Source organism: Antechinus flavipes, chromosome 1 (genome assembly GCF_016432865.1).
Source record: "Antechinus flavipes isolate AdamAnt ecotype Samford, QLD, Australia chromosome 1, AdamAnt_v2, whole genome shotgun sequence".
Taxonomy (NCBI): domain Eukaryota; kingdom Metazoa; phylum Chordata; class Mammalia; order Dasyuromorphia; family Dasyuridae; genus Antechinus; species Antechinus flavipes.
In genome coordinates, this window is record NC_067398.1 from 451,708,265 (window position 1) to 451,729,041 (window position 20,777).

The 20,777-nt window shown below is 34.2% G+C and overlaps 1 protein-coding gene across 4 annotated transcripts in view; it reads left to right on the forward strand.

The window, feature by feature from the left end:
* NCOA2 (nuclear receptor coactivator 2) overlaps positions 1-20,777 on the forward strand; it is a 302,628-nt gene that overhangs the window by 268,644 nt on the left and 13,207 nt on the right. For 2 of the 4 annotated variants that reach the window (XM_051970062.1, XM_051970064.1), the window contains exons 17-22: positions 2,081-2,246; positions 13,925-14,203; positions 15,041-15,118; positions 15,904-16,345; positions 17,988-18,165; positions 18,869-19,067. In XM_051970062.1, the coding sequence (XP_051826022.1) occupies positions 2,081-2,246; positions 13,925-14,203; positions 15,041-15,118; positions 15,904-16,345; positions 17,988-18,165; positions 18,869-19,067 (1,342 nt within the window). The remainder of the gene's footprint in view (positions 1-2,080; positions 2,247-13,924; positions 14,204-15,040; positions 15,119-15,903; positions 16,346-17,987; positions 18,166-18,868; positions 19,068-20,777) is intronic. The other 2 variants (XM_051970065.1, XM_051970063.1) reach the window with 2 other exon arrangements.

The window sequence follows — 20,777 nt, forward strand, 5'->3', positions numbered from 1 at the left end:
TTAAATCCTTCATAACTTGATCAACTGCTGTTTTCCTAATTTTTTTTATGTTTTACTTCCTTCCATGTTCTCTATAATCTTGCTCCACAGATTTACCTGACACCTCTTCTCCTGGCTCTCTGCCTTTGTACTATCTAGTCTTCATGCCTAGAATATGCTGCTTCTTCCCACTTTCACCTCTCAGCTTTCCTGGCTTGCTTTAAAATTTACTTCCTTTATTTCTTCCCACACCACTCCATCCTCCCCACCTTTCCCCTCCAAAAAAAAAAATGACTTAATCCTACTTTCTACAGAAAGCTTTTCCCTGGCTCGGTTTCTTCCCATCCAACTAGTTCCAATGCCTTCTTTCTGAGATTACCTTCCATCTCCTTTTTATCTAGCTAGTTAAATGTTCTCTCCCCCATTTGAATGTAAGCTCCTGAATGACAAGGACATTGTTTCCCAATAGTTAGCAATGTGCTTGGCATATGTTGAGGGATTGTAAGTGCCAAATAAATGACATGTTTAGCCATGTCTTCAGGTAAAGAAGTGGCTCCTGAGGGCAGATGTGTCTATGAGTGAAATGAACTGAAAGAAATCATGGCGCAAAGACACATATAAGAGGCATGGGACTTCAGTAAGGATAAAGGCATAAACAAAAGCATAGAAATGGAAATGTAATCAACATACACAAAGCAGTGAATAAATCTGGTTGAAATAGATTATTCCTTCAGCAGATTATCCCAAGGATGACTAACCTTGATTCTGAGATGTTGTGGCTAGGAGAAATGAGAAAGTTTGTAGTAGAAGCTGGTTTGGGTTCAGAGAGAATAATTGATTTTAGATTAATTTCAGATAGATTTCATCTAAAGTGCTAACAGAAGAAGAAAACAGATGTACAAAAGGCAGTTAAAAGTATAATCATCAAAACTTAAGAGAGTTTCTTAAATCTTAGAGTTGCATCAAAAGAAAATACAGTTGTCATTTTCTTTTCAAATAATCCAGTAGAAAAAGAAGGAAATCTGTCTGTCACACACACACACACACACACACACACACACACACATACATACTTTTTTTAATGTGAGAGATTGAGATTTGTTGATTATTTCAGTATTTATTATGTTTGACTTCCTTACTATTATCTCATATCACTTTGCTTTGCTGTTGACACTCAAGAGATCTAAAATTCACACCAACAAATATTTATTAAGTATCAGGTACTATGTCAGTCTCTAGGAATGAAAAGACCAAAGAATTCTTGCTTTCAAGATCTTTATGTTCTACTGAAGATAATTTGATTTACTTAGGCTTACATTTTAAATTTTTGATGTTTATCATATATATGTTTCACAATGTCTAAATTAGATTCTTAGCTTCATATCTTGATTCTTATATCCTTGATTTTTTTTGTTACTTAGAACCTGTTATAAATATTAGGATTTGTTGTAAAGCACTGTTGATGCAGCAGTGTGACAAATTGTTTATGAAAACTCAAGTTATCATTACTTAAGTCATTAGCATTGCACTGATCTGGAATCTTTTTTAAAAGCCTTTTCCGGAGAATTTTATTTTCTATGTGATTTTGGTTTTGGAACAATTAATTTTTCACCTTTTAGTTCTTAGTATCAAATATGATTAGTATATTTAATGGATTATTTTTCCTTAACATGTAACCCAGGAATTCCAAAGTAGAACTTCTTATAGTAAACATTTAATTGTCAATAGATGTATAATATCCTTCTTTTTTTCAATAATAACCCTCCATTTTTCATTCCCATCTAGGTCATCATTGCTCTAGGCTGAATCATTTAGGTTAAATAAGCCTTTTAGATTAGATAGTTTCATTTCTCACAGTTCAAAGAAGTTGTTGCATTTTATTTCAGTAACAAAACGTATATTATTAAAAGACATAAGTTAAAAACAAACTCTAAGCTGTCTTTCTAATCTACATCTACTGATGAAACTATTTAGAACAGTTGGTTGCCTTGAAGATAACTTGATTCACTGGCACTTTTGCTTCTGATAGTCATTACCCACTATGCAGTAGATGCTGTCCTTCAAGCTGTTCTTGATCAAGGTTGTATTTGACCCTTTGTAGGCAACCATTTGGTACTTCTCCAGATGACTTGCTGTGTCCACATCCTGCTTCAGAATCACCAAGTGATGAAGGAACTCTCCTGGATCAACTCTATTTGGCATTACGAAATTTTGATGGCCTTGAAGAAATTGACCGAGCTTTGGGAATACCTGAACTAGTTAGCCAGGTATGTGCATTGACTTTAATTGCTTGAGAAGGTATCCTGATGTGTAGTCTAAATTATTCATTTTACTTTGATTCAAGTACTTTTCAGTTCACCTTTTCAAATCAGTTTTAAGTGGAAATGATCTCTTGAAATTCATCCTTCTCTTTTTGTCCCTTAGCATAATTGAAGACAAGAAAAGATATTTATTATAAGAAGAATTTCCAAAAAAAAGTTACCCCTTCATTCTTTATTAAAAAGTATTTTATTGAAATATTTCTTTTTCCATTGCTGTCATTTTCTGGTACCTAACCCTTTGTCACGAAGTATTGTTAAGCAAAGCAAACTGGCATATGAAAGTATATCAGCATATGCCTCACTCTGTAGTTGTAGAGGAACATCTTTCCACATAGTCCACAGGAAACAAAATCATTACATAATTGTGGTAATTTTGCATATCTTGTTTTGTTACACTTTTTTGCGCTTCATACAGTTTTCCCAAGTTTCACTGACTTATTCATTGTCATCATTTATTATAAAACAAAAACATTCCATGACTTTGTTTGGTTAGCTACTGGGACCTAAATTTTTTCCCTTCCAGTTTTTTACTATTTAAAAAAAAAGGCTACTACAAGTAAGTGATATGTATAGACTTTTCCTTCTTTCTTTGACCTCTTGGTATATATGCTTGACCAAAGGATATAGAAATTTGCTCATTTTTCTAGCATAGCTACAAATTTTTTTCAGAAATATTAGAACAGATCATAGTTCTACCAATAGTGTTTTAGAGTGCCTGTCTTCCCATAGCCTTTCCAACACTGACTATATCCATCATGTTAGCTGGAACATTGGAACAGTCCTTCTGGAGATGGAAAAGTATAGTGAATACTTATCAACCCCAGAAAGTGATGTACTTTTTGTGTTCCCTGCCCATACTTTTGACCTTATATCATTTTTAAGTGTTTAGTGGGAGAAAAAAATGTTTCTTTAAAGGAAAGCAAATTTTCTATAAATTATACAGTCTTCACAATCAATAGTTTATATTTAGTTATTACCTAGTGTGGTGGTATGGACATAGCAGATTTTTTTTTTTTTGCATTTATTGAAGCAGGTTGGCATTGTGGAATATATTGCTGAATTTAGAGTTGAAAAGATCTAAGTTTAAATCCTGCTTGTGTGTAAACTAGGGCAAATCACTTAACCTCTCCGACCCCTGTAAAACCAGAATAGCAAGAGCTGTATACAGCTCTATAGTATTTTCCTCATAGATATGTTATGTAGCTCATTAAATAAGATTGTATTAGTAAAGCACTGAGTTCTCATAAGTATTATTAAAAATGTCAGTCATCATTATTATTACTCTGCCCAGGAATGAGTTATAAAGTCCTTGAAAGTCCTATTTAGTTTATTGTGTAATAAGATATGTTGAAAACAACAACAACTTTTAGTTTATTATAGAAAAGGCTAGGGGAAAACACACTACCCTTTTTTGTCACTATCACCTTCTCCTCTTCAATCTGTCTGCATGAATTATTTTTATTTCCAGAGATATTAACTATCACCAAAAAAAAATGCCACCTGGTGTGTAATCCATTTTCTAGACTTAAAAAGTCCAAGTTCCTCTTCCTATCATTGGTGTCTGTTAGGTGATGCACAGTTGTACAAGACTTCTGAAACTTTCAAAAAACATATTTTTATCATAACTCCCAGCGATCACCAAAAATAAGGACTTAAGACATAGCAGTTCATATTGAGAACATCAGGTTAGAAAAAAATTATTATAGATTTAAAGTTAGACCTAAAATAAATCAAGAGAGGAAAAATGAAAACTAAATGTTTCCTATATGACTAATTTGTTTTGCTTTTAGCTAAAATTTTAAATGATTCAGCATATGGAATTGCTATCTTGATATTCATAATTTTTACTTTAGAATATCTGATTTTCTCTTCTGATAAATGACATGATTATCTCATCAGAACTAATGTCACTTTATCAGGTGCTATTTTAGTCCCCTTTTTCTCTCTTATTTGTATTATTTCTCACTTGAGTTGATCAAACTTGATATATTTTTTCTAATTATAAAAAAAATTTCAACTATATTTTGAATTAAATTACAGAAACATTACTAACAATAACTTCAGAAAATGAGGTCTCCTTTGTCTACTTCATTGGGAGAAATTATATGCTATAGAATTTACTAGATGAAAATGCCTAGTCTTTTCTGTTATTACTATTCTAAGATGGTGGCACTTGAAGTTCATTCCAGTTTCTGGGGAAGAGGCATGTAAAAAAAATGTGGCACAGGACACAGACAGAAAACTGAGACTCCAGTGCCAGGGACCACAGTGCTTTGGAGGCCATTGTGTACTTCTATGTAATGGTTGCTCAGTATAGCTACTCTGTAAAGGGGCCTAAAGACATAGAGTCCAGAAAGGAGATACCCTGGACATTCTCTCTGAAGTGAATGACAAGTGGCTGGAGGGCCAGCCAGGAAAATTGGCATTTTCCCCAAGTATTTTGCTCAGTTGGCGAGTGTGACCAAAGAAGATCCTCCTATTAAACTGTCCATAACGTACTGCTTTTAAAGTCCTCCCCAGGTAAACCAGAACCAGGGAATACACAACGACCAGACTTCTTACCATTATTGGAGTTCCAATTTCCCCAGCCAGAATGTTCCCCAGCAATTTCATCTAGATAAAGATTACCCCAAGAAAAAACTTCACCTTTTTTTTTTTTAATCTCTGTACTTTAAGTTTCAATAACTCAAAACTGCACCAAGACCATTGGAACACCCTATATATGCAATCACAACGATATTAACAACCCAGTTTTTGCAACAATGAAAAGAGTGTATAATAGCACAGTAAAAAAATTCACAAGAGATTTCCCAGGACATATTTTGGAATCTTTTTTGTTTATAAACAATCGGCCAGATTCCTACTCTAACATTCTATGAGAAGGAAAGGAATTTATTGGACCTGTGATTTCACTGGCATAGGGGACTCTTAGGTAAGGAAACTCCCGCTATCCTGGCTATAATTTGTGGTCTTAGAAAGTTGCCTTAGTTCTTTGATAAAGAGATCTAACTCAGTTTCAATTGATCAATGATGGACAAAAGCAGCTACACCCAAAGAAAGAACACTGGGAAATGAATGTAAACAGCTTGCATTTTTGTTTTTCTTCCCGGGTTATTTTTACCTTCTGAATCCAATTCTCCCTGGAACAAGAGATCTATTCGGTTCTGCACACATATATAGCATCTAGGATATATTGCGACATATTTAACATATACAGGACTGTTTGCCATCTAAGGGAGGGAGTGGAGGGAGAGAGGGAGAGTCGGAACAGAAGTGAGTGCAAGGGATAATTTGTAAAATAAAATTACCCTGGCATGGGTTCTGTCAATAAAAAGTTATTATTAAAAAAAAAGAAAGAAAGAAAGAAAGTTGCCTTAACACTGAGAATTTGAATTACGTGGCCAGGGTCATACAACCAGCTTGTCCCACTTCCTTTAGAAGAGCCAGGCCCATAACAGAAATATAGTTCTCAAGCGTTCTTTTCTTTTTACCTTTTTTATGCTTCTCTTGAGTTCTATATTTAGAGGTCATATTTTTTGTTTAGCTCTGGTCTTTTCATCAGAAATTAGATTGAACCATTCAGGAGAGCAATCTAGAACTATGCTTAAAAAGTTATCAAACTGTGTGTAGCCTTTGACTCAGCAGTGTTTCTACTGGGAGATCTTAAAAAAGATAAATTTTTGTCTTTGGGAAAAATCTTTCCTTACCAATTTCATAAATTAAGAATTCATTTGGATTTACATTATTTAAGTTGAACTTATTTCTTGGAAGAAAAGAGATCTTAACGGAGGGAAAGGGACCCACATATGCAAAAATGTTTGTGGCAGCCTCTTTGTAGTGGCCAGAAACTGGAAACTGAGTGGATGCCCATCAGTTGGAGAATGGCTGAATAAATTATGGTATATGAATGTTATGGAATATTATTGTTCTGTAAGAAATGACCAGCAAGATGATTTCAGAAAAGCCTGGAGAGACTTACATGAACTGATGCTGACTGAAATGAGCAGAAACAGGAGATCAATTTACACTGCAGCAATACTATAAAATGATCAGTTCTGATGGACATGGCTCTCTTTGACAATGACAGGATTCAAACCAATTCCATTTGTTCAGTGAAGAAGAGAGCCATCTACAGCCAGAGAGGACCATGGGAGCTGAGTGTAGACCACAACATAGCAGTCTCACTCAGTCTTTCTGTTATTGTTTGCTTGCATTTTGTTTTCTTTCCCCGTTTTTTTTAATTGATCCAATTTTTCTTGGGCAGCAAGATAACTGTATAAGTATATATACATATATTGGATTTAACATATATTTTAACACATTTAACATGTATGTATTGGACTACCTGCCATCTAGGGGAGGGGGCAGGGGGAAAGAGGGGAAAATTTGAAACAGAAGGCTTTGCAAGAATCAATGTTGAAAAATTACCCATAAAATTTGTCTAGTTCCATATGATGTTTAAAGGGAGTTCTAAGAGAACAGGTTTGTTCTTATCTGGTATTATTTGTATGGTTTGATTTACCAAGACTGTTTGCATACATTGAGCAGTGCAATTCTAAAGTGGTTTTGTCAGTATATTGTATAATTGGTTATAACCCTGCAGCAGTTTAAGTTAAAGCATCCCATTTCTTAAAAAAAGAAAGAAAGAAAAGAAAAAGGAAAAATTATCCATGCATATTTTCTATAAATAAAAAGCGTTAATAAAAAATATATCATTAAAAAAATAAATAGAAGAGTCAGGCCTCTAGCTTCTGAGGACATTGGACATCAGCTTCCTGACTAATGGGATCATATAATTTGGAAATGGAAAAAGGGACCTGAGAGATCACTGAACACAATTTCTTCATTTTATTAAGGGAGAAAACGAGATTCCATGGTCACAAAGCTAAAAAATAGCAGAAAAGGGATGTAAATCTGAGTCTTTTTCCTCCAAATGCAGTGCTTTTTCCATTGTGTCCAATAATCCTTGAGATAGAGAGAAACTAGAGAGCAGCCAGATCATTCCTGACTACCAACCTTAGAACCCAGGATTCCAGACCCTTAGCCCATGGCTTTAGATGTGTTCTAGTCCTAACTTTTCATTTTTCCTTTATTTTCATTTATTTATTTATTTATTTTGGCAGGGCAATTGGGATTGGGTGATTTGCCCAGGGTCATATAACTAGTGGTGGAGTGTCTGAGGTCAGATTTGAATTCAGTTTCTCTTTGAATTCAGGACTTGTGAGTCTGTGGTCACAGATGCCCCAGACCTCTTCACTTTTCAGATCAGGTCCAGAGAAGAGGCTTGCTTAAGGTCAAATAGTGGCAGAACCCAAATTGTGCTTCTTCATAGTATAAATACCTTATACAATTGTTATCTATCATCTGGAAAGAAAATCTAGTTCATTATCCAAGTCAGATTATGAGTTAATGAAATAGCAATGCTCTTGTGGTATTGTTTTTTTTTTTTTTTTTAAATAAAAAAGGGGGGGGAACAAAACAGATACGCATTGATTCAGGGAATGGCTAAACAAATTGTAAATCAATTTAGTAGAATTTTCCTATGCTGTGTGAAATTACAGACATGAAAAATCAGGAAAATGTAACAAAGGGAATGGATCTGTGAATCGTCTCAACACAGAACTGGAGGATTTGTACTTTAGGATGATAGCAGACCCTTAAAAGACCTTGTAATTGAGAGCTTTGTCAAAAAGGACTGGCAAGTGAGCCAGGCAGAAGCCCTTACTCAGTAGGTTGTAAAAACAAAAAAGGACTAGAAGCATCTTTAACCCTATCTGGTTTAGAACACAGATCTTCATTGGGCCTCTGGCAGTTAGGAGAAGGAAATTGGGAAATAATTTCTCCTCTGCCTTTCTCCCTCTCTCCCTTTCTCTCTGCATTTATTTTTGTGTTGACAAAAAACTAGAAAATAGAAAAAGATATGAATCTTAATGCAGTACTTTAATTTACTCTCTTCTCTCCCTTTCTCTCTCTCTCTCTCTCTCTCTCTCTCTCTTTCTCTCTCTCTCTTTTTCTTTCTTCCTCTCTTTCTTTTTCTCTCTTCCTCTCTTTCTCCCTTCCAGCCCTTAGCAGACATAGCTAGAGGCACAAGACAGAGGAATATGTGTTTGCTTAGGTGAGCCAGAGACCGATTATTAAGGACCTAACTATCTCTTCTGTTTTGAATTTTTTCTTGTGAACAGATAACCATGCAGAGATCCTAAGAGATGAGCATTTCCCCTCCTTAGGGTCTACTTCTTGAGTTTGAGAGATTAGGAGTAATTGAATTAGTTGCCAGGAGATGACCACTGAGGGGAAGGGCACTACTATCAGAATTCCACAGTGAAAGGACAAAAGCCAGAAGCCTTCTTAGATAGATCACAGTTAAACAATATAGGCTTGAGGTAAAAGTGAAATGTTTGTTTAGCAATACCACAAATACCTTTCTCTTTAGGGAAAGTATAATATATATATATATAATAGTTATATTGTTTCTATTTTAAGTATTTGTTAACATACTTATGAGTCTTGTTTTAACTATTTCTTTTGTAATTGGAAAAAATATCTGTTCTATATCTGGTATCTACTTTTTATATTGAATACTTTTACTAAAAATATCAATGTTAATCCTTTTTAGGGTATACTCTAGACATGAGCTTTATACCCAAGTGTTGTTGGAGAAATTTTCCTTAGCCTTTCAGGGTGGGTATATAATAAGCAAGAGAAAAATGTAAATCCCTGGAGCGAGGGTATATATGCTCAGCTCTAACACCTGTTAGAAAAACATGGCAAGAGTTATATGAGTAAATATTGATTGGCGTAATAAGAACCAGGAAAACAATATTCACAATGATAACAGTCTAAGGAGCAGCTAGGTGGTGCAGTGGATAGAGTATTGGCCCTGACTCAGAAGGAACTCAGTTCAAATATGGCCTCAGACACTTAATACTTCTAGCTGTGTAACCCTGGGCAAATCTCTTAACCCCAAGTGCCTCAGTTTAAAAAAAAAAAAAAAGTAAATAGAAATAACAAGAAAAGAAACAACTATAATTGTGACCAAGCTTAAGCCCAGTGAAGAACTGTATTTTCCTTTTTTGCAAAGTTGGCAAACTATGAGGATGGAATAATACAGTGCCTGGAACACAAGAGGTACTATTTAAGAGATTATTTCTTTCCTTTTCCACCTTTTGACTGATATTAGCTATCTTCTCTGTTATGTATTTCTTTCTCTTTGAGAACACATGAGGAGAGGAATATATTCAGAAATTAAGTTAGCATATAAAAAAGATTATCAATAAGAAAATGTTTAAATTAACAGAATCCTAGCAGTACTTTTTATAATGACAAAAAACTAGAAACAAAGTGAGTGATCACCAATTGAAAAATGACTGGATTGTGGTATATTAGTACCATTGTACTTTTAAGGAATGAAGAATATAAGGAATTCAGAAAAACTTGGGGAAACTTGTATGAATTGGTGCAGAACAAGAATACAGTGACTAAATAAATAAATGAATGTGACACTAAAAGGCAGCCAAATTCAATTTAATTGCAGTGTTGTCCAGTGTTATTCCCTAGAAACTAGGTGATGAAATACTTGTTTCTTTTTTAAATATAGAGGCAGAAAGTTTTGTGAACAGTATTGTATGTATTGTCAGATACAATCTTTTTGTCTGCCATTTTTACTTAGCTGTTTTTATTACTAAGAAGTAAAGTTAATGAAAGACACCTCCTCTCTAAGTATAGTCAGACTAATAATTCAGCAAAAAGGGCAATATTTTTTTTTAAATGTTCATCTCCAAGTTTTCACAAGCACATGAGGCCCCCTGTGAGGTCTTATCAGTGGAAGTGACCTAGGAAACCAGAAGCTATAGTAACAAACCAGCTCTGGTAATTCTAAAACTTCATTTATGAAGTGTTCTTTTGGTATTCTCAGAAGGTAAAAGAGACATGAAGTCAAGTGAAAAGAATTTGAGTTTGAATCCTTGTCACTTCTTTCTAGGTCTATAGAATGAAGGATTTGGACTAGATGATCTAGAAGATCATTTCTCATTCTAAATCCTTGGAATAGGGCTATGATTCCTGTTCAGCCCCAAAACCTGAGTGCTACTTCTAGACAAATTAAAACTATCTTTTGGTTGGGTATGGGGGGAATATCTTAGGCCAAAAATATTTGCATTGCTAACTTATATGAGTTAATACCTCTACTAGGTGTATACAAAAGAAAAGGGAAAAAGGTCTACATAAAGAAAAATATCTATTGCATTTATTTTTGTGGTGACAAAAAACTAGAAACTAGAAAAAGATATGAATCTTAGTGCAGTATTTTAATGCTATAAGAAATGGTGAAGAAGATGGTTTCGGAGAAGCCTTGGAAGAGTGATATGATACACAGAGATGTAAGCAGAAATAATAAATTCATTTCTATAATATTCTAAAAATAAACTTTGAAAGATCTTTGAATTCTGAGCAATAGAATGACCAACTCTGGTTGAAACATGCCACCTTCCTGAGAGATATTAGTTTGAAGTCTTATTTTTGTTTGTTTTTTATAGCAATAGTTGGTCAGTTCTTGATATTTTTTGTTTTCAGTCATACTTTTCCTTTGCCTTTTACTTAGTATGACAGATCCTGTTTCATTGTGACCTTTAATTATCCTGAAAGGATTGACTTCCACATAACAAAAATTGCTACTTAAAGTATGTTTTTTAGCAGTTACAACTTTTTTGTACATTTCCTTAGAGTAATACCTATTCTGAAAATCCTGTCATTCACATATCTCACACTGGATGTCCAGTAGATATATGAAATTCAGTATGTCCAAAATGGAACTCATTATCTTTCTGCTTAAACCCTCCCTACCTCCTACTTTCCCTATTACTGTAGAGGATAGCACCAGTCTTTTGCCAAGACCTGTCATTTTCATATTTGAAACATCTCCTTTCATATTTGAATATATTACCTTCTCTCCTTTGACCCTGCCCCACCATTCTAGTGGAGGCCTTTATTATTTCATATGCTTGGATTATTTACAGCAATCTCCTGGTAGGTCTGCCTGCTTCAAGTCTCTCCCTACTTCTGTCCTTCGTGCATTCATCTACCAAAGTGATTTTTTCTAAAAGTTCAGGTCCTACCATATTACCCTCCCACTCAAGAAACTCTAGTGGATCTCTGCTATCTAGAGGATCAAATACCAAAAAACCCAAATTTGACAATCAAAGTCCTTCATAACCTAGCCTTCTCCTACTTTTCTAATCTTCTTATACCTTAGTACCTTTCACATGCTCTGTGATCCAATGACACTGACTTCTAATATGTTCTATTAACAAGACATTCCATCTTCTAGCCCCTAAGCATTTTCTCTGGCTTTTCCTCATGCCTGGAATTCTCTCCTACTCCTTATAAGCCAACTACCTTCCTTGACTTTCTTTAAATCCCAACTAAAATTTCATCTCCAGAAGCCTTTCTCAACTCTCTTAATTCTAATAATATATACTCTCACTCATAATTTTTTCCTAGTTTTATTGTTTGTACATGTATGTAGCTTTTTAAAATATATATTTTTGCTGCTTGTTGGCTCCTTCATTACACTGTGAGCTTCTTTGAGGATAGGGACTATCCTTTTTCTTTTTTGTATCCCTAGCCCCTTTACACATTGTTTGGCACATAGTGGGCACTTAACAAGTGTTTATTAAGTGAATGCCTGTCTTTGCATCTTTAATTTCTTTCTCTTATCCTACATTTACTATGTGTCAAATAATAGCAGGATAGAAAGGGCATCCTTGCTTTACTCCCATATTTATTGGGAATATTTCTAATATCCCCATTGCAAATGATGTTTGACTTAGTTTTAGATCTTTTTATAATATTAAAAAGAGCTGTTTATACCTGTAATTTGTAGGTAAATCAGAAGTATTTTCTGAATCTTTTGAGATAAACATTTGGATTTTTAAAATAAACATTCATTAATTTTGACCTTTAATTTTTCTGTGCTTTATGTTTCTTTGGTTTACATATTTGCACTGTATTTATCTTTTAAAAGGAGTTTGTTAAAGTGCTTTATCATTTTGTGGTTGGTACTAACTGTTCTTTAAAAGTGAATCTATCAGAATCAAAAGTATTTCTTCCCTTCCCTTTCTCATTTACCCACTCCTTCCCTTTAGTTCTTTTACAGCTAGTTCTTTCTTTTTCTCTTATTTTACTAATCAAGATTCTGTTTGGGAACCTGTATTTTCTTTTGTGTCCTCAGTTTTGATAGCTTAAAACAGCTTGGGTTCTGATATATTTTTATATAGATACAGTGATTTCATCTTATTTAGCTACATATTTATGTTCTGCCATTTTCTTAATTAGGTTGGTTTCAGACAGCACACTCAAGCCTCTCAAAATCAAAGTTTTTCTAAAATGGTAGAATCTGCCAGAATTTGTTTCTCCTTTGGAAAAAATCTTTAAGAATGAAAAGTCATCTCTATACCATGATGAGTCTACAGTTTGGGCTGTCACAAAATAAATTAGATGATGCTTTATTATCATTATCATTAAAATATTAAGAAATAGTAGGACAGTAATTTTATATAGCCCAAAAGAAATCTAGCTTCCATTGACAAAAATATTACCTGCCTCTGGAAATTTTGACTTAAGATGCATAAATCATGTACTGACTGGAACGAAGCTAAAGAAGTTCTTGCTTTGTTCTTTATTACCAAAATATATAAAGATCTTTGTGTCAATTTCAAATAAAATTAACCACAGCACATAAAGAAAGTGTACAACATAGCTACAAAGAGAGGCTTTACAAAAGAATTAATGCTTTATTTAAAAAAAAACCCTTTGTTGAAGTTAAAAACTATATCCATGTTTTTGATTCAAAAAATGCTAGACATTGAATCTTGGAGTTATACATTATGTTCCTATGATAGAAAATAAGGGTAGTATAGATACCACCATTCTTTTTTCTTTTTGGCAAGTACAGACAGGGTAGTCAGATCAGACAGATAATTTTGATTGGCTCTCCAGCAGTTTTGACCATAGAGCCCTAGGAAAAATTGCAAAATAAACATTGCACATAACTCCCCTTCCCTCTAGAAACCCATTATTCTGCTCTGGCTATCTAGAAGTCCTCGCCTGATGCAATTAAATTTTGTTCTAGACTTCCCATTGAATTTTGGCTGTACTACTTCTTCCAAGGAATAAGTTCAACTTATATAATGTAAATCCAAATGAATTTTTAATTTATGAAATTGGGAAGGAAAGATTTTTCCAAAAGACAAAAATTTATCTCTTGGAAAGAGATTAGATTTAACTCAAAACATCACCTGGAGCAAATATTGTACTTAAGCACTGAATTAGATCCATTATTTAGCAACATAACTTCATGAATGGCTATGGCTAAAAAAATTAATTACCAGCCTTGTAATCAGCTTTCTTTAAGACCTTCTACTCCAATTATTTCGGGTAAGACCTGCCAGAACTTGCTTTCTGCTTGGTCTTGCCTTTCAGAACATAGATGATCACCATATATAAATAAGGCTTGGAAGATTGTATGAATATCTCAGAGTCAATAGCATCAAGAAGAAATGTGCTTAAGTTATTTGGCTTTTGTTTTTAGACGCTTTAAAAAAATTATCATTTGGATTTCTTCATAGAGCCAGGCTGTAGATCCAGAGCCATTTTCAACTCAAGAATCTAGTCTCATCATTGAACAGAAACCTCCAGTTTTTCCTCAACAATATGCGTCTCAGGCTCAAATGGCACCGGGTAGTTATACACCCATGCAAGATCCCAACTTTCACACACTTGGACAGCGACCAAGTTATGCCACACTACGTATGCAACCTAGACCAGGCCTTAGGCCAACTGGCATAGTACAAAACCAGCCCAATCAGCTGAGGCTTCAACTCCAGCATAGGCTCCAAGCACAGCAGGTATGTGATTTTATTTTGTGTATGTGTAATATATCTGGACTTGAAGTAGCTGGTATTGAAGGGCCTCAGTATCAGTTCACTTCTTCTAAAAAAGTGAAAACTACTCCAGTGAACCCTAACAGTTCCCCATCTTCTACCCACTTTGCTTTTTTCTCTTCTCTCTTTTCCATCTTTTCCTTTCTGGCTTAGTCCCAGTTCATGGCATAGTCGAGGCTTAGGAGAAGGTGTTTGTCTTCAAAAAAAAAAAAAAAAAAACCCACGTCAGGATTCATATGGCCACTGTTTGCTGATAGATAATAGGATATGCCGCACATTAAAACAAATGTGTATATATAACTTCACATGCTACTTAGAACAGGGAATAACTCTTTTTACTGTATATACTTTATATACTAGTATATATATTTGTTATATATACCATGTATATACATATACATAATTTTTTTCTAAATTCTTACTACTTACTGTCAAAATAACATTAAGAATTTTCTGTAGCAGAGTAAAATTTAAGTCTCATTTTTAATGTATTTGTTAGATCTTATCTTCTTCCCTTGGCCACATTTTCTAATCATCTTCTTCCCCTCCTACTCGAATACTTTGAATTATTGAATATTTCTAATCTTCAAATATTCCAAAATACTTTCTGAATTATAAGCAGTGTGGAAACTCAAGGATTAAGAATCCTAAGATAGAGAGTTCAGCTGCCAATAATATGATTTTAATTTTAGACCCTATCTTAAAGCTTGCACCCTGACTGCAGCTTATAAATTTTTTACTGGGGCTGAAATAAAATGTATTCTTTCCAACTTTTTATGTTTGGTATATGTGTGCATTTAGAATCGCCAGCCACTTATGAATCAAATCAGCAATGTCTCCAATATGAACCTGACCCTGAGGCCTGGAGTACCAACACAGGTGAGGGAGCGGAAGCTACAAAATTCTTCTGTTTTAATTCTTATCTATTTTGTCCCTATGTTGATCAATTCTTCCTCTTTGATATCCTGGGCATAGTAACCTGTTAAGTCATGGGATATGAAAATTGACCACACTGGATGTGTAATATCATCTGGTAATCCTCCCGTTAACTTCCTTTCCCATTCTCCTAATTGCTACAGAATTTATCTAAAAATCCCCAAAGCCATAGTTAGGACCCATTTAGCTGCCTACACCTATTCCTTATGCCTCATTCCTCCTCTGGCTATCATCATTTGTTCTACTCCCTTTCTATTTCATCCTAATTTCTTTCCTTATGTTTGTCCCTCCTGTCATCTTCTCTCTTCTCACCCCTCCTCCCTCTGTCTCACCTCTGCTTTTAGGGACCTGTCTAGGAGAATATTAGTATTAAAGGCCTGATTATTCACTTTTTTGAAACCTTACAGTATTAGTATTTCTGGTGAGGCACTAAAACTGTTATTATTAGGTTTCATTGGAGAAATTCTAATTATCCAAGAGACCATGTTAAGTTGAGGTTCATGTGGTACTTCTGGAAACTGCTCTGTTCTGTAGCAGAGCATATTATACAAGACTTCACTATAATCATTATTTCTGTGGCATTTGAATCAGAATGCTGGCTTTCTTTACCATTTCTGTGATTTGACTGGACATAGTTTAGAAGATGTGCTTCATATCTAGTGTCTGAAATATATGGATTTTTACATTTTTGTGCCTGTCTTCAGTCTTTACCACCTCCCTTGTTTTAGGGACCTATTAATGCACAGATGCTGGCCCAAAGACAGAGAGAGATCCTGAACCAACACCTACGACAAAGACAAATGCATCAGCAACAACAAGTTCAGCAACGAACTCTGATGATGCGAGGACAAGGGTTGAATATGACACCAAGTATGGTAGCTTCTGGTGGCATACCAGCAACTATGAGCAACCCCAGGATTCCCCAGGCAAATGCCCAGCAGTTTCCATTTCCTCCAAACTACGGTACTGGACTTACATCCCCACCACCTCTCACCAGTCCTTTCTCCCCAGTGTCCCCCAGTCCTGGGTCACAGCTCCTCTCTCACAGCTCCTTGCATGGCTCCCAGATGAATCTGGCTAACCAGGGAATGATGGGAAACATGGGAGGACAGTTTGGGCCTGTCATGAGTCCCCAAATGCAGCACAATACCTTCCAGTTTCCCAGCTCAGGTACCACCTTTTCTCTGAGTGCAGGTCTTACTTAAGAATGACCGAAGTAAGTGTGTGTGTGTGGTGTGTGTGTGTGTGTGTGTGTGTGTGTGTGTGTGTGTGCCTGTGTGCATGTATGCAAGCATGTGCGTGTGTGTGTAAATAAAGTATTTATAATTTATATGTCTGGCTGTGTCTTTACCTACACTTGTACATGTTTATAGTCTCTGGGTCTGACTCAAGCAAATCAATATAGTTCTACAACCATATGCAACAGAGAAAGAAAGAAATTAATTTCTCATAAATAAGGTTATCAAGGGTATACTCAAATCTTAATAAGCAAGAGTTACTGGGTGTTATCAAATATAAACACTACAGAAGGCCTTAATATTGATTTGTTTTTGAGCTTCATTCTCAAGAGATTAGTTCTCAGATATGTAATGTTATGAATATTAATACTTTGTATGCATGTATCAATGTTAAATTAACAGTATAATGATTAATGAATTAGCTGATTATATTGACTTCATTACAAGAACAAAAGGACTTTTTTAAGCTTTTGTTTTTACTGTTTTAGTTTTTATAGCATCCTATAAATGGTTTAATTACTAATTATAAGTGCATGTTGTACTAATGTGCTAGGCATGAATTTGATTAATCTAATATTAAAACTTTTCCTATTTCCCTTTTTACATATTGTCCTTGGCCCCTTGTTCTTAGGACCCCAACTTTCTTCCTTGTATAATGATTTTGTAGTGTCTAGTGAATTTAAAACTGAACAAAAACATTTTTTTCAGTTCAGTTGTAGCTATTGTAGCTATATAGCTATGTATTTAAATTTTAAGAATAATAATAATAGTAGTAGTAGTAGGTAGTAGTAATGTAAGATTGCACCTACTGCTATTCTCAAATGTTGTCTTTGACATTTGGTAGTTATGTGATCCTGGGTCAGTCAGTTAATTTGTATGCTCTAGGAAACTACCCCAGAACATCAGCAAGTTGAGATCTGCATTGGTGGAAAAATTTTCTGCATCTGCAGTTCCCAAAACTGATAAAATTATAAATCCTTTTCATAACTAATAACAGTAGTAATTTTAAATGGTGCTTCACAATTAATAAAGAAGAGTTTAACTTCAGCATATGGAGAGAAATGTACATATTATTGTATGCACATATTTCTTGGATTAACTTTTAGAAGTAATTTTCTTTTTTTCTCCATGGTTACAAATAAATAGACACTGTAGTGCCTAAGATTTGAGTATTAATTTAATGCAAGGCAGCCTGAATCTTTCTAAATACATATTATGACAATACCACTTTGGCTCTAGTATCCACAAGTTAACTACAGTCTTAAAACAAGATGAAACAAGGAAAATTGCAAGGAATTATTTTGTTTTCCTTTGTGAAAATTTGGCCTTTGTGATTAATGTTATAAATTTAGTATTGCTGCTTTAACTTACACCAAACAAAAATATCAGAGAATTGGGTTTTTTGGTTTATTGATGTCAGTCTTCAATCTTTTATTAAGTATATATAATTAGCCACAGTATCATTGGATACTTGAAAGTAATTACGTATAAGCATTTAATTGGAAATGTGTGTTTTGTTTTTTCCATCTAACCTAGCATTACTAACTATTTGCTTTCATTCTTTTCATTTTCAGGAATGAGTCAGCAGCCTGATCCAGGCTTCACTGGGGCAACAACTCCCCAGAGTCCCTTGATGTCCCCTAGAATGGCACATACCCAGAGTCCCATGATCCAGCAGTCTCAGGCCAACCCTGCCTATCAGTCTTCTTCAGAGATGAATGGCTGGGCACAGGGAAATATGGGTGGAAACAGGTAAAAGTTCTGTCTCTGTAAGCATCATATAGTTTAAACTGTATAGAAAATAGTTGATCACAAGGTATCTAGTCTTATTTATTGTTATTTTTAGTTATGCTTAAGTCATAATTTGTCCACCATAATTTTCTTTTCTCTTCACTTTATGCTGCTTTCTTTAGAGCAAAAAGAATTTTAGACAAATCTGAACTCAGCCAGAGAAGATCGTTTATATTATAGTCTTCTTCACTATTAATTTTATTTATTTGATAGCATTTTACGTGGAGCAAATTTGAGAAAATCAGAAACTTGTAAAATGTAAAAGCATAAACTGCTTATAATTGAGGCTTATAATTATAGAAAAGGAAGATCTGGACGTCAGTTCTTTTGCATTTTTTTAAATACTCCAGTGCAGATGTGAAAATAGATAAAACCTATATAGTTACAGAAAATTCTACTCTGTGGTCACTCCTAATCCCCAAGGAAGGTCTATGACTCTGCCTTGCTCTTCATAAAGTTCCCTCACAGCACCTTATGTGTGTTCCTCAGCCCAAATTCTACTCCCTGATTATCCCCCTCTCCCTTCTCACTGAATAAGTCATTGAGTCACTTTTTCTGCAAAAGTGTATTTAAAAAAATCTTGTAGCTAAATGTCTAATTGAGCTTTTATTTTTGAGTGTGTTTGTGTATGTATATATAATCTCAGTCTTTCTCCTATTTTCAGCATGTTTTCACAACAGTCCCCACCACACTTTGGACAACAAGCAAACACCAGCATGTACAATAACAATATGAACATCAGTGTCTCCATGGCGACCAATACAAGTGGTATGAACAACATGAATCAGATGACAGGACAGATCAGCATGACCTCAGTGACCTCTGTGCCTACATCAGGGTTGTCCTCCATGGGTCCTGAGCAGGTGAGTACTGAAGGAGAAATAGCAGCAGAGTCTCATTCTAAAGTTATCTTTATCTAGTTTTTGTATAAGTACATCTGTCTTATAGACCTACAGTGTCTCCTGTTGACTTCCAAATTTATTTGAAGAGATTTGAAGAGATGTGTTTTAACTTTCAGTGAGACTAATAGAAATATTTGTTAATAATTAAATGAACATAAACAAATCTCCTGTGTCTGCTGAACATAAACAAATCTCCTATGTCTGCTGAAGAGTCTTTTAAAAACTGTGCTTATTTGTTACTTTTATTAATATTTTAGGAAATTCCCTAACAGAGTGCTTTCAGTTAAGAAAGTGAATTTTCCAAACATGTCAGTTGTTCTCTTTTTCTTTGTATCTTCATGTTCTATTTTACATTTTTAAAATTAATTTTGTAATGTAGTTTTTGCAAACATTTATTATTTTTTTTCAAAGGAGGAGATGAAGAATGAGACATATATATATATATATATATATGTCTCATTCTTCATTTTAAAGCCATTTCTCTGACAGGAGATAGGGGACATGATTAATCTTCAGCCTTCTCTGGATTGATGATTCAGTGCTGCATTAATCTAAAGTCTTTCAAAGTTGTTTTTCTGTATAATGTTAATGTTTTCATATAAATTGTTTTCCTAGTTCTGTTCCCTTCACTTTGTATTAGTTCAGTGATAAAAACAGCGGTACAGATAATACAAAAACATTTCAATTTGACTTTGAAGTAACTAATATTTTTCATTTCAGCAAATGTCTGCTTATAATTATGTTTTGCTTAGTTAAACATTAGATTTACTTTGCCTTACCTAGACACAAAATTATTGACATATTGGCAAGGAGACATTCTGAAGAGCAAGGAAAACAGTTGGAATTAGAAATCTGCTGCAGACCATTCACAATTTTACAACCAATATAATTTAAAAAAAAAAAACTTGCACTTCATTCAGCAATTATTGAGTGCCTACTATATGCAGAGCATCTTGTTAGATCCTGATAGAAATAATAAAATTTAAATGAGACAATTAATTCCTGCCTTCATTGAACTTGCCTAATTTTAAGTATATTTTTTGTTAATTATGTTACAATTCACTACATAGTACTATGTGATAATTATATCATAGAGTTTCATATTTGTGCTTTGTTAAGTATGATAAGGATATTTTTGATCAGGGAAACCTTATTAGAGGAAAATGGTTTTAAAGGTTTGGTTTGGAATTCAGCAGGCAAAGAGGAAACTAGTGTTCTGCTTTTAGAAAATATATTTCTAAAAAATGAAACAAAAAAGTAATTTATAAAAACATGAAATTTTTTATATTATGTCACTTAGTCTCACACTATTCACATGACAAGGACTTATTTTCATTTCATACATGGAAAAAATGAGTTGTGAAGTCATGTTGCAATGCATGTGTCCCCTAGCCCAACATGCTCCATTAGAAACTCCTTGAGAAGGGGAGGGAGGGGAAAAAAAACGAAACATAAGCGAGTGCAAGGGATAATGTTGTAAAAAATTACCCTGGCATGGATTCTGTCAATACAAAGTTATTATTAAATAAAATAAAATTTAAAAAAAAAAAAAAGAGAGAGAGAGAACAAGGGATATGTTTGCCTAATGCTGTGCTACATGTACTTAATAAATATTTATTGACTTGGATGATGAATTTATTTAGATAAATAATTTAAACAAATAACTTGAAG